The sequence below is a fragment of the Anomaloglossus baeobatrachus genome, chromosome 2 (genome assembly GCF_048569485.1).
Source record: "Anomaloglossus baeobatrachus isolate aAnoBae1 chromosome 2, aAnoBae1.hap1, whole genome shotgun sequence".
NCBI classification, from domain to species: Eukaryota; Metazoa; Chordata; class Amphibia; order Anura; family Aromobatidae; genus Anomaloglossus; species Anomaloglossus baeobatrachus.
Window position 1 is genome coordinate 800,001,357 of NC_134354.1, and position 14,153 is coordinate 800,015,509.

General features: G+C 45.3%; 1 protein-coding gene across 2 annotated transcripts in view; it reads right to left on the minus strand.

Annotated features, from left to right (window-relative positions):
- ARFIP2 (ARF interacting protein 2) overlaps positions 1-14,153 on the minus strand; it is a 117,148-nt gene that overhangs the window by 40,328 nt on the left and 62,667 nt on the right. The window contains exon 4 of one of the 2 annotated variants that reach the window (XM_075337733.1): positions 10,461-10,529. The exons of the other annotated variant lie outside the window; for it this stretch is intronic. Coding sequence (XP_075193848.1) covers positions 10,461-10,529 — 69 coding nt within the window. The remainder of the gene's footprint in view (positions 1-10,460; positions 10,530-14,153) is intronic. 2 annotated transcript variants of the gene reach the window in all.

Genomic DNA, 14,153 nt, shown 5'->3' on the forward strand with positions numbered 1-14,153 from the left:
CACAGAAGGTCCTGTAACCCACGAGGTAACAACATTCACACCAGACTGGTCACATGGCGATGACGTCACAGAAGGTCCTGTAACCCACGAGATAACAACATTCACACTAGACTGATCACATGGCGATGATGTCAAGGAAGGTCCTGTAACCCACGAAGTAACAACAGTCACACCAGACTGGTCACATGGCGATGACGTCATGGAAGGTCCTGTAACCCACGAGATAACAACAACATTCACACCAGACTGGTCACATGGCGATGACGTCACAGAAGGTCCTGTAACCCACAAGGTAACATTCACACCAGACTGGTCCCATGGTGATGACGTCACAGAAGGTCCTGTAACCCACGAGGTAACATTCACACCAGACTGGTCACATGGCTATGACATCATGGAAGGTCCTGTAGTCAGGGGAGGTTACCCGGGGCACAGCTGACTGTCCCTGCCATCTGTGTGAGCAGACCTGTGTTTGTCTCCTTGCACAGATGTAGCAGAGCTAAAGAGATGCTCGCCTTTGGACTACGTGTCAGAGGGATTTTTTTACAGGCCCTGGACCCGAACGGTCGTGTTCGGGACCTTGTGCACAAACACTATGTTTTCGGTATGAACCCCGAACTTTACAGTTGGGTTTTCCCATCTCAACTTCTCAGCTCTTTGTTGTCGAAGACGGTGCGAGAGGAAAACATATTACACTGAAGAGGTTTTTCCCTTCAGGCCACAGCTTTTTTTCAGCGAACAGACTGTCTTTGGCAAGGTGGTTTAATAGAGGGGTCCTAAGGCTAAACCCCTGGCTGCAGCCTTCAGCTCCAGAAAAAGAAGGTTTCAGGTCAGGAAATTTGCATCTTTCACTGGTTTTAGAAAATCATGCAAACAACTAGAAGTGCATTCAAGAAAACTGGGGCATGTGTAAGGATCTGTTGCCATTTTGTACAGTAAAACCAAGCTACGAGGCTACTCAGTCATATTCAATCTGTTCATGAACTTTTTCTCTAAGTAATCCCTATGCGTGTGTCCACCTGCTGCAAACAGGCACAAGACGAGAAAGTATGGCCTCCCTCATTTCAGTGGAAATATACACTACACAGGAAGAAAAAACGATCCCGGACTAGATCTGTGACACTGAAGGAGATGAGCAGCCAGTCCACCAAGGAAAAGTTGCAAAATAATTACACAGGACAATCTGCCCGTGGAATAGAATATAGCAAAATGATACAATGCTCCTCCTCCGAGGGGAAAACCCACAAGATACAATGCTCCTCCTCCGAGGAAAAAGATACAATGCTCCTCCTCCGAGGGGAAAACCAATAAACAACGCTCCTCCTCCGAGGGGGGAAAACCCACAAGATACAATGCTCCTCCTCCCAGGGGGAAAAGCCACAAGATACAATGCTCCTCCTCCGAGGAAAAAGATACAATGCTCCTCCTCCGAGGGGGAAAACTCACAAGATACAATGCTCCTCCTCCGAGGGGGAAAACCCACAAGATACAATGCTCCTTCTCCGAGGGGGAAAACCCACAAGATACAATGCTCCTCCTCCGAGGGGGAAAACCCACAAGATACAATGCTCCTCCTCCGAGGGGGAAAACCCACAAGATACAATGCTCCTCCTCCGAGGGGGAAAACCCACAAGATACAATGCTCCTCCTCCGAGGGGGAAAACCCACAAGATACAATGCTCCTCCTCTGAGGGGGAAAACCCACAAGATTCAATGCTCCTCCTCCAAGGGGGAAAACCCACAAGATTCAAATGCTCCTCCTCCGAGGGGGAAAACCCACAAGATACAATGCTCCTCCTCCGAGGAAAAAGATACAATGCTCCTCCTCCAAGGGGGAAAACCGAGGAGGAAAAAGCCATGACACTCCTGCTCCAACGAAGAAAAACAACGATTCTGCTTTGATGAAATTGATATAGTACACCTGTTCTAAGGAAAGGCTATGGCTGCTGTTCCTCTTGACTGGCACCGTTCACGCCAGTATTGATGAAGGTGCATGTTGGAGTCAGTCATGTCGATGAGGGGGTATGTTGCGAGTCATCTAAAAAGTGGTGTGCACTCCTGGGAATGGAACAAGATTTGTGGCTTAGACAAGTGAACATGGTCGTGCCTAGTCCTGGTCCTGTCCCACCATGGCTCCACATGTTTTGGCGGAGCTAGCCAAAACTGGTGTGAAAATGTCAAAAGCCACAAACTTTTTGCACAACTTCAAGTTGCACAACAATGTTGCTACTTTTCAAAGTGTTTTACAAGCAAAAACTCTGGTTTATTGGCACTTATTCAGACAATTTTACTGCTTCTCAGAATAAATAATGCTCCTGTGTCCCCGAAAAATAGACTGCAATTTTACCTCGAGAGCCACGTCCCTCACACTCGGGATCACCTGGCTTCCATCTCCTGACGTTTTACATTCTCATGTTACACCTTGATATTTGTGACCTCCATCTTAGCTCTGTCGCACAAACATCTGATCTCCCAACATGCATGTCACGGATTAGGATTATACACACGTGGATAACATTGCTGGTCACTTCTGGTAAGAAAACCCCACAATGGTCACTGAAATAACCTAGTGGAGAGCAAACAAAAAAAAAAAACACGGTATCGGCCGCGCTGCTCAGAAGAAGGTAGTGATAAGATTATTGATGAAGATTTATTGAGGATTAATATGCCACTACGCGTTACGGGGGTACATCCTCCCCCTTCCTCAGGTAGCAATAAAAAGGCAGGATATTGGATCTTATATACATGAATTGGGAGAAAGAAAAAAAAAAAAAAGGTTCAAACCTTTTCCCACAATTAGATTAAATCCCCAACAGGGTGAAATCATTTGATCAATTAAGAACATTTCCCCATACAGGGTACTAGTATACATACATTCATGGTGAGAGACGATTGCATACATAGGTTCATAAAAACTATAGTTCATACTAAAATGTGTATTAAAAATAATGATAAATCAATTTACTGCAGCTATAAAAGAAGTGTGTGTTACCAACATAATTATATGTACATATTACCATATTGTCATTATAAAAAGTGCTAACAAGCAAAATGATGAATAAATAAAAAAATGGATTAAAAATAGGATTAGTGTAAAAATGATAGGTATAAAAAGCGAATTAAATAAAATTAAATAGAATAGTATTATCATATAATAGACTTGAGAATCAACAAATTGATAATTTATTTTTTAAACCACTAGATTCCCCCTTGTATGTATATTGATTCCCCTGGTCATCAAACTATTGAAATTTATTTAATTCTTCCATATTTATTCCAATCAAATGGTTCCTCTTAATTTTCACCCAATTTACAATTGATCGGCTCGTCATGGTCTATCACATGATCATAGCTCCACCGTTTTTTATCATGTATCTCATTTTATTGTATGGTGTATATATATATATATATATATATATATATGTATGTGTGTATGTGTATATATGTATGTGTATGTATATTTGTATAGGAGAAAAGAAAGGGAAAAAAAAAGAGAATTATTTCATTCAATATCTCCAGTATTTCACATTTAGTTAGTCAGTTTACCAATAATTTATTCCCATTAGGCATACAAACTCCTATGAGAAGGGAGTGGGGATATATATTAATAATTTTATACCTATCATTTTTACACTAATCATATTTTTAATCCATTTTTTTATTTATTCATCATTTTGCTTGTTAGCACTTTTTATAATGACAATATGGTAATATGTACATATAATTATGTTGGTAACACACACTTCTTTTATAGCTGCAGTAAATTGATTTATCATTATTTTTAATACACATTTTAGTATGAACTATAGTTTTTATGAACCTATGTATGCAATCGTCTCTCACCATGAATGTATGTATACTAGTACCCTGTATGGGGAAATGTTCTTAATTGATCAAATGATTTCACCCTGTTGGGGATTTAATCTAATTGTGGGAAAAGGTTTGAACCTTTTTTTTCTCCCAATTCATGTATATAAGATCCAATATCCTGCCCTTTTATTGCTACCTGAGGAAGGGGGAGGATGTACCCCCGTAACGCGTAGTGGCATATTAATCCTTAATAAATCTTCATCAATAATCTTATCACTACCTTCTTCTGAGCAGCGTGGCCGATACCGTGGTTTTTTTTTTTTTTTTGCTCTCCACTAAATTATCTCCCTCTGGGAGCTCACGGGGCTGCTGCAGCCAGATCAGGATCCTGCGATCCATTTGATGTGTATGCAAGGGGCTGGTGAATCACTGCTACCGGGATCACGGGACCTTCCGTCTCGGAGGAAGAGCTGCTGTCAGACGCCGGTCTGGCGGCTTCACACTACACGTGGAAGTTCCGATCGTGTGAGCAGATTCCTGCGGGTCATAGAGGACGGGATCCCCGCTGATGAGGAGCGGTGAACCAGGATTCCCCCTTCAGCATCATACAGTGTTGTACCTGCTGTACAACACTATCAGGTGAGTGTGTATCTCACACCACTTAAATCTTGTGCTTTTAAGTTTCCACACAGGAGCGCCCTCTCCTTTTTCATTTCACTGAAATAACTTGAAATTGGCAAAAGTCATTTTATATTTAAATTTAATGAATAACAACTAAAGAGGATCAGACCTCGCTTGTGAATTTGTCTTCAACAAAAACCTTTAAAAAAAAAAAAAAAAAAAAGATTGTCCCTCGATAAAAGGTTGAAAATAATTTGACCATAGGGTCATGTTAGACTAAGGTGTGTCCTGTGGTCAGCATCACAGCTGTCTACAAACTTGTAATCAGTCGCCTATTTACAGGGTGAAAAGTAGTCACTGTTCTGTTTGTAATCATGTTGCACTGTAGTGTGTGGTCTCAGGAGATAAGAAAGAAAATGTTGGACAAACATATTACAGGTAAAGTCTATAAGTAGTGATGGGCGGACCCGGACTGTAAAAGTCCGGATTCATGTGGTTTCAAAATGTGCCCGGGTGCCTGCCCAGAGTTCTCAAGGAACTGGTACTGATCTGGGTCTGGTAACTTGGGTAATAAAGTGAATATAAGGAAAAATAAAGAAAATATGAATGAAGCAAGCGCGCTATAGTTACCAAGTCTCCGACATGGCTAAAATTGCTCCCACGGCCGCTCACTCTTCTTCTGGTCATGCTCATTCTTGCTCATCCATATTCACTGCTTCCCCCGCCCACCGGCAGTCCTGGCATCTGTGACTGTTTGCAGTCAGATGCCCCCCCAGCCTGTGTGACAGTGTCTGACTGTAACCAATCACATACCCTGTCTGCAGGTAAGTATCATGGTGTAAATCTAAATAAAATAAAATAATTGTCGCAGGGTCCATATTATGATACCCAGCACAGATCAAGCCTACGGCTACAGGCTGCAGCCCCCAGCTGCACGCTTATCTTGGCTGTGTATCAAAATAAGAGGAACTGCATGTGGCTTTTTTTGTTTTGTTTTTTTAATATTTAAATAAATACTTTTAAAAAAAGGCAATTTTAATACCCAGGCATGATAAAGTTGACAGCTGGGGGTTGGTATTCTCAGGCTGGGGAGACCCATGGATATTGGGCACCCCCCAGCCTAAAAATAGCAGCCTGCAGCCGCCCAGAATTGTCACATCTAATAGATGTGACAATCTCGGCACTTTACCTGGCTCTTCCCGATTGCCCTGGTGTGGTGGCAAATCAGGGTAATAAGGGGTTAACCCCTTCACGACCGGCCGATTTTTCGCCATTCTTTTTCTGAGAGACGTAACTTTTTTATTTTTCAGTCAATATGGTCATGTGAGGGCTCATTTTTTGCGGAACGAGCTGTACTTTTAAATGAATCTATCAGTTTTACCATATAGTGTACTGGAAAACGGCAAAAAAAATTCCAAATGCAGAAAAATTGCAAAAAAAGTGCGATAAAAAAAATCGGAATTTTGTCCGAAAAAAGTGGCGCACGTTTCACGCCATATTCCGTGACCCGTTGCGTTCTCATTTTTCGGGATCTATGGCTCAGTGACGGATTATTTTTTGCGTCTCCAGCTGACGTTTTTAACGGTACCATTTTTGCGCAGATGCTACGTTTTGATCGCCTCTTATTGCATTTTGCGCAAAAGTTGTGGCGACAAAAAAACGTCATTTTGGCGTTTGGAATTTTTAGCCGCTACGCCGTATACTGACCAGATTAATTGATTTTATATTTTGATAGATCAGGCATTTCTGAACGCGGCGATACCAACTGTGTGTATATTTTTTATTTTTTTAACCCTTTAATTTTCAATGGGGCGAATGGGGGGGTGATTTGAACTTTTAGGTTTTTTGTTGTTTTTTTTTAATTTTTTAAAACTTTTTTTTAACTTTTTTTTTATTTTACTAGTCCCCCTAGGGGGCTATTGCGATCAGCAATCCGATCGCTCTGCAGTATTTGCTGATCACAGCTACAAGGCTGTAAACAGCAGATATGCTCTCTTTCTTTTTCACTGTGCAGCGGGCACAGCGAAAGTGAAAGCAAGTCATGTGTAGTACAGGAGTCATCACATGACCCTGTGCTACCATGACAACTATCGGAAGTCACGTGATCGCGTCACGTGACTTCCGGTATCGAGCGGTAAGTAAAAGTTTACCGCGATCGCGCTTATAATGGCGCTGTCACGTATTGACAGCGCCATTTAAGGGGTTAAATCGGCACGAGCAGATAACGATTCTGCTCGTGCCTAGCAGGCACACACCTCAGCTGTGAAAATCAGCTGAGATGTGCGCCGATCGCGGCATGCTGCCGCCGGAGGACCGCGGGCAGTAACATTATGACATTTAGGACGTAATTTTACTGCCCGCGTTCGTTAAGGGGTTAATAACAGCCCACAGCTGCCAGTAAATTTGCATCTCTTGGCAGAAAACCGTACCAAAACAGAATCAAAATAGGTTCTTTTGCATTTTTGTGCCAAGAGATGCAAATTTAGTGATTACATTTTTACATCATATTCCTGCACCTAATCTACACTTCATGGCAAAAAAACGCATGAAAACAACATGAGGTATGATTCGGTAGTGATCCGTTTTATTGCCAGGAGATGTAGATTGGGTGCAGGAATATGGTGTAAAAATGTCACCACCAAATCATAATCTCTTTGCAAAAAAACCCAAAAAACATGCTGTTTTCTGCCAGGAGATGCCGGTCTGTGAACTCACTGAGTTTACTAAGGTCACCTGAGGTAACCTCCAGCTGTGAACACAAATAACCTGAGTGACGTCACAGCTCATCGAGCGGCTCAGTCTCTGCCTGAAGCTCACATCGGGCAGTCGGTCATGTTCTATGGCCACCCTATCACTTTAGATGTAGCAGAGCTGGAATTGTTTTGGGACTCGTGTGGATTATGTCGGACCCTCAGGGGTGTGACTATGGGGTTAATAAATTGGTGAAAGAGGGAGTTTTTGTACTTTATATCAAATAAAGGATTTTTTGGGTGTTTGTGCTTATTTCTTTTCACTTACAGCTTAGTAATGGGGGTCTCATAGATGCGTCCCATTACTACTCTAGGGCTTAGTGGCAGCTGTGTGCTGCCATTAACCCCTTAGGACCCAGATTGCCTCCGCACCAGGGCAATCAGGAAAAGCCGGGTAAAGTGCCAGGATTGTCACATCTAATGGATGTGACAATTCTCAGAGGCTGCTATTTTTAGGCTGGGCGGGGGGGGGGGGGGAGGGGGGGGCTCAATAAGCATGGGTCTCCCCAGCTTGAGAATATCAGCCCCATCTGTCTGCTTTATCATGGCTAGGTATCAACATTGGGAGGGGACCACATGCCATTTTTTTTAAAAGTTATTTATTTAAATAATGAAGAAAAAAAAAAAAAGCCGCATGCAGTTCCTCTTACTTTGCTGCACAGCGAAGAAAAAAAGCACAGCTGGCGGCTGCAGCCTGTAGCCGTATGCTTTAGTTGTGCATCACAACAAGGACCCTACACCAATATTTTTAGATTTACACCAGGATAGAGACCTGCAGACATTGTCTGTGATTGGTTGCAGTCAGTCACACAGGCTGGGGCTAATATCTGACTGCAATCAATCACAGATGCCGGGATTGCCGGTGGGCGGGGGAAGCAGTGAATATGGATGAGAAATAATGAACGGCCCAGGAAGTAGACTGATAGATTGAGCTGGCGTTGGAAACAGTTACAGCCGCACCGGAAACTCATATAACGTGCCTGCTCCAATCTCTGTAACACTTCTACCACCATCTTTAAGTGACGGATTTTGGCCCCCATAGACCTATATGGGGACCGCCATTTGAATAGATATACAGGATCAATTCCGGAACGGACCATTTTTCATTTTTTTTTTTTTTTTTTTAAATTTAGTAAGACCTGCCGGTCCCAGTTATCTGCCCAGTCCGCCCATAACTATCTAAAAGACGTCGCCGCATGTTCCTGTTACTACAGCTGCACATATTATTCAGAAGTGTAATGTCTATGGGGCTGTAGCCGACCTCCCTGGACATGGCTGCAGTGAAAAACTGAGGACAGCTGGCACAGGGGGTCTTATCTGTGCAGGGTACAATGAAATCTCAAGATTATCCAGGCATCCTGGAGAGAACCGTGCTCAGAGTGTCAGAAATCTCGGTCTGAGGCGCAGGTCATGGCGCCTCCAGCAGGATAATTACTCAAAACAGCAAAAAAATAACCAAAAAACAGCCGAGGGTATCGGACTCTACTGAAGAGGCTTTTATGACCCTTAGGGCTCTTTTCCACTTGCGACAGACTCGCTCGTATCTCGCATTGCATTACCCGGGACGGCCTGACTATCTCACGACAGGAGCGGGTCAGCTGCATGTATTTCTATGCAGCCGAGGCGCTCCCGTCGGGAAAGAGGCAGGCCGTCCCGGGTAATGCAATGCGAGATATGCGCGAGTCTGTCGCAAGTGGAAAAGAGCCCTTATCTAAGTCCTACCTGCAGTCTGGAGAAGGCCCCTCACACCGGAGACACAAGGAGGAGGCCAAAATACCAGAGGACGCTGCAGAAGTCACCGAGAGGCGCACAAATTCATTGTTTGCAGAGATCATTTCTAAGGGTGTGCAACAAAATATTAAGCTAAGGGAACCATCACTTCTGTCCAGGACATTTTCTGAAATTTGTTATTTTATCTAGATTTATTCCAATGAAGCACAATTCAATTATTCAGAACATTTAATATGAAAATCACTTTTGTCAGTTTTGAGTTATTTTAGTGAACATTGTCCTTACATTACCAGAAGGGACGAACAATTCTGTCAATGTCTGTAACTGCAGCAGTGAATCATAGACAGGCAACTGTCAGACTCTGCGTGGAGCGTGCAAGCATTGAGTGTGTGGAGCGTGCGGGCGTGGAGCGTGCGGGAGCGGAGCCTGCGGGAGCGGAACCTGCGGGAGCGGAACCTGCGGGCGTGGAGCGTGCGGGAGCGGAGCCTACGGGAGCGGAACCTGCGGGCGTGGAGCCTGTGGGAGCGGAGCCTGCGGGAGCGGAGCCTGCGGGAGCGGAACCTGCGGAAGTGGAACCTGCGGAAGCGGAACCTGCGGGCGTGGAGCGTGCGGGAGCGGAACCTGCGGGAGCGGAGCCTGCGGGAGCGGAGCCTGCGGGAGCGGAGCCTGCGGGAGCGGAGCCTGCGGGAGCGGAGCCTGCGGGAGCGGAGCTTGCGGGAGCGGAGTGCGCAGGCATCCATCTGCTTTCCACCAAACCACCTCATGCAGAGGAATGGATTGATCTTTTGCTGCAGAAACCACTGAAGCTAAGTCTACTGCATCACATAAATTCGCCCTAAGACAGGAGGAAACTCGACATCCACAGAAGATCCACACCACCCAGAATTTCCTGCATTAGCCGGCATCCTGTGAAATGTCAGAAAAATGTTACTCAAGAGAAGAGTTCTCTTTCGGCAAAAGAAGGACAGCCCATCACATAAGAATTAGTAGCCACAAAGGATTAACAGAGTTAACAGCCCAAATGAAACCGAGAAGGAAGGTAGAGCGGCAGTGACAACTCAGAGAAGACATTAATACCCTCCGTGTGAACGGGGAGCACAAAGGCACCAAATCCATATTTCAGGCTGGATCCCATTTGATCCTCTAGTCCGCCCATTACAAATTTCTTCTAAAAGGAATGTTCCCACATTTATCAACTACCCACAGAATAGGTGATAAATGATGAAGGTCCACTAAGCACTGGAACAAGATTCCCAGGTTGAAGGACCTCGGTAAGGTGGGATCTCAATGGAGCACCGTGAGCGGCATGGCACCATTCACCATCCTCATAAATTACAAAAAAATGTAAGACAAAGAAAAAAAACAACTCAAAGTGAATCCTGGATTTGGTGAAGAAGAAATTCAGAGAAATAGTGAAGAACACAGCAAAAGAGAAGGGCTACCAGTGGCCATTAGCAGAAGCTTCAGATTAGGACAGAAAGGCCTGGCAGGCCAGATCCATGCACAGAGCGTCACCAGGCTGAGACATGCTCACTTATGTATACAGACAGTGACCTTGCCCTTCTGTACTCAGGAATCGCAGTCCAAGGTAGTTGGGGTTAAACTGCACCGCAGGCCCTAAACAAAACCAGACATCAAAATCTGTGAGCAATCGGGATTACATGAGCTGGGACACAGTATGTCACCTTACAAAATCATATGCAAACGTACCAAAGCCAACTCTCACTGCCACAACACAACCCAGCGTAGAAATCCCTAACCATAGGTGTCCTGGGATAAAAAGTACAATCAAGAACCGGCTTCACTCAACCAAGAGACATCGTCAGTTCTCTAAAATAGGACAACCCTTAGCAACTCCATCATGGTGATCTTCATCATTTGAATCGTTGGGAGAACATATCCTAGATTATAGTGCTCTCCATTACTTTCATCATTAGGCCATTACATGATCTACACCCTCCATCATGGTAATATCCATCACTCCCATCATAAAAACATCCAATCATTTACACCCTCCATCATGATCTCCATAACTTCCATCATCAGGAGATAATCTCCTCTACACCCATCAACATGGTGTTCTCCATTACTTCCATTACTACAAGACCATCTCTTCCAACACTCCATCATGGTGATGTCCATCATTGGGAGAGAATCGTCTCTTCACTCTCCATAATGGTACTTTCCATTACTTGAATATCATTACCTAAAACACCCTTCCTAATGATTCTCTACATTAATTCAATCATTAGGAGGGAATCTCTGTGGAGACACGGGGCTCAGTGGGTGCTCTCGTCCACTAAAACTCGCCGCCTTTAGAAAGACAGCATGGCTCAGGGCTCATCCCAACTGAACGCCGGCCTCCCTAACCGTGGGCATAACACTACTCAGACAACACAGGATGAGGGAACCACAATAATTAGACTTTATTGGATCCCCAAACAATTAACGGCACATAACACATAACCAGCAAAACACACAAATGTAACAGGCAACAGAGTCTCACCCTTCCGCTGGCTCACCAGGGATTTAGAATGTCCATGCCTCACAGGTTCCAAGCTGTCTGAGGTTTGCAAAGTCTGTAACAGATGACTGAACTGTCCCAACCTGAGTGTCCTCCTTAGGTAGTCCTGGTTTGATGTTAAAATCCTGGCAGCCGGAGACGAAATCCCTAGGCTGTGGATATGGTCCCAACCGGAACTGGAGTCCCTAGATTGAAGCCATAAGATATCCTGATCCTCTAGTCAGCTCCAAAGAGCTTAGACTGGATCCATCAGCATCCATCAACCTTCATCAACCCTGGTGGCTTAAAGAAGTCCCTTTTATAGCCACAGCCTTCCACTTAGATACACTGCGTCCTCATCGATTGGTTGGACAAGATCGCCTCTCCCATTGGATGAATCTCAAGCTGCATAGACAATGTTCATTTAAATGATATGGGTAGAAAGACTGAAGATGTACATGTAATCTGGGAGTCACCGACTAGACAATGGCTACTAAGGTAATCACATTAGCAATACACAACTACAATACAATGGTTACTGGAAATGTCTGGAGAACAATACGTCTAGCTTTCAATGGCCAACACAATTACATTGAGTCAACAAGAGTCTTGTAAAAACAATGAGGGACTTCTCCCCCGTCTATAGACAATCTATCATGCTGTCTGGCTGGATTTTAAGAAACTTTAACCCATGAGAGTCCATGTCGTCACAATCTCCTTAACCCCCTTCATAATGGTGCTTTCCATAATTGGGTGATCATCTCATCTACACCCTCCATCATGCTGATCTCCATCACTTTCAGTTTTGGGAGATCATCTCCTCTACATCCACCATCATGCTGATCTGCATTACTTTCCATCATTAGAACACCCTATCCTCTACACCCTTCATCATTGTGATCTCCATTACTTCCATCATTATGAGATCATCTTCTATCCACCCTCCATGATGGTGATCTCCCATCAATTCCAACATTACGATATCAAATCCTCTCAACCCTCCATCATGGTGATTGTGACGGGGTGTACAGCAGAGCAAGGAGAGACAACAGGCCGAGGAACGATCCAACAGGTTTATTCACAAGAACACTGGAACAGCACACGATAAGTCCACGTAAAACAGATTCGGGGGCCCTTCCCGACAATCCTCGGACCGGATTACAAAGCAATCGTCCTTACAGTAGTCCAAAGAGTTCCACACAATCCCACGGGCCGCCACACAGGCCTAGCTCCGTCCGTGTCCACAGCCACACAGGCTGGAGCTCCTGCTCCCTTCAAGTTTCAGCTCACTCTGACTGAATCTCCCAGGTAAGCAGAGTTTACACTAGTTGGACTCTAGGCCCACCTCCCCCTACTCCCAGGGATGGAAGTGCCTCAAGAGGATATAACCTTGCATTTTAGGGGGTGATTACCTACAACAATAGAAATGTACACAGAAGTAGTTCAAATAAGACAATGAACCCAGCTTGAAATAGGAATCTGTACAGCATATACAGTGAGAGGGTAAATTACATCTTCACAATCCCTCCCCCTCCCAACTTGTGTACGTACTAGGGACCTCTACAGGTCACTGGTTAAGTACACACAGGCAGAGCGTTACTTACATGTGGCTTCATGCAGCCACGAATTGGCATCGTAGCTCTCCCACATCATTGCCCAGGAGAACAGCTGCAGGCAGACCACCCATCACCCCAACCACACATCGCCTGACCCCAAAACCAAAGCTCAGATCCACAGTGGCTGTGGGAATAGTCCTCCATTGTCCACCAGCCAGTTCAATGACAATCCCAGGTCCTCTATGGATTGCCTCAGGCCGAACCACTCGGGGATCAGCCAGTGTGAGGAAAGCACCCGAGTCACAAAATCCAACAAGTCTCTGTCCATCCAGCACAACCTCCTGCAAGTGCTTACCTCGATGAGCAGAAGTCGTCATAACTGCAGGTCGCACCCCGTAAACTCCTGGTGGTGCAACATGGGGGGCTGAGTCACTAGGCCAGTCCTCACATAGCGGTGCCACATCTTCCTCCATGGCGCTGGGCTGTAAATAATTAACAATCCGATTGGGCGCAGGATCAGTCCTCATTTGAACAGCTGGGCAGGAGACTTGCCGATGCCCTGGCTGTCCATATTGATAGCATCTGAGCTGGGTCTCCCTCCATCCAAGGCGTCCTCTTGGGTAAGGGGTAGGGGAACTTGGAGGCCGACTCCCACCTGAAGGTGCTGTAGGGGTTTGAGGATGATTCCTCCATGGGCTGGCTGGGCATGAGGCCTGCAAATGCCCGGGATGCCTACAAACATAACACCTGCGCTCTGTTACTTCCTCTCCCCGGCGTATTCCAGAAAGTGCAGTAGAAGCAACTGAAGGCACATTAACACGGGTATCAACATGTGGTGGCTTAGAGGAACGGGGAACAATGGGGGCAGAATAACTGGGGGCATCCGGTGTTGTGGAGCTGTTAGGCGTCTCTCCATCCTCCAACAAAACCCTCCACTGAGGCTTGATAGTGAGCACCTCATCAGCTAGAGCAGCAGCTTCCTCCACTGTCGCTGGTTTTCTCTCACGCACCCATTCCCGGATCTCAGCGGGGCACTGGGCAAAGAATTGTTCTTTTAGGATGACCTGGAGGAAGGTCTGCCAAGTTAAGGCTCCCTCTCCCTCCAGCCAGCGATGGCACACTTGTTTCAGTCTGTGGGCAAACATCTTGAAAGACACTTCTCCATCACAGGCTAATGTACGG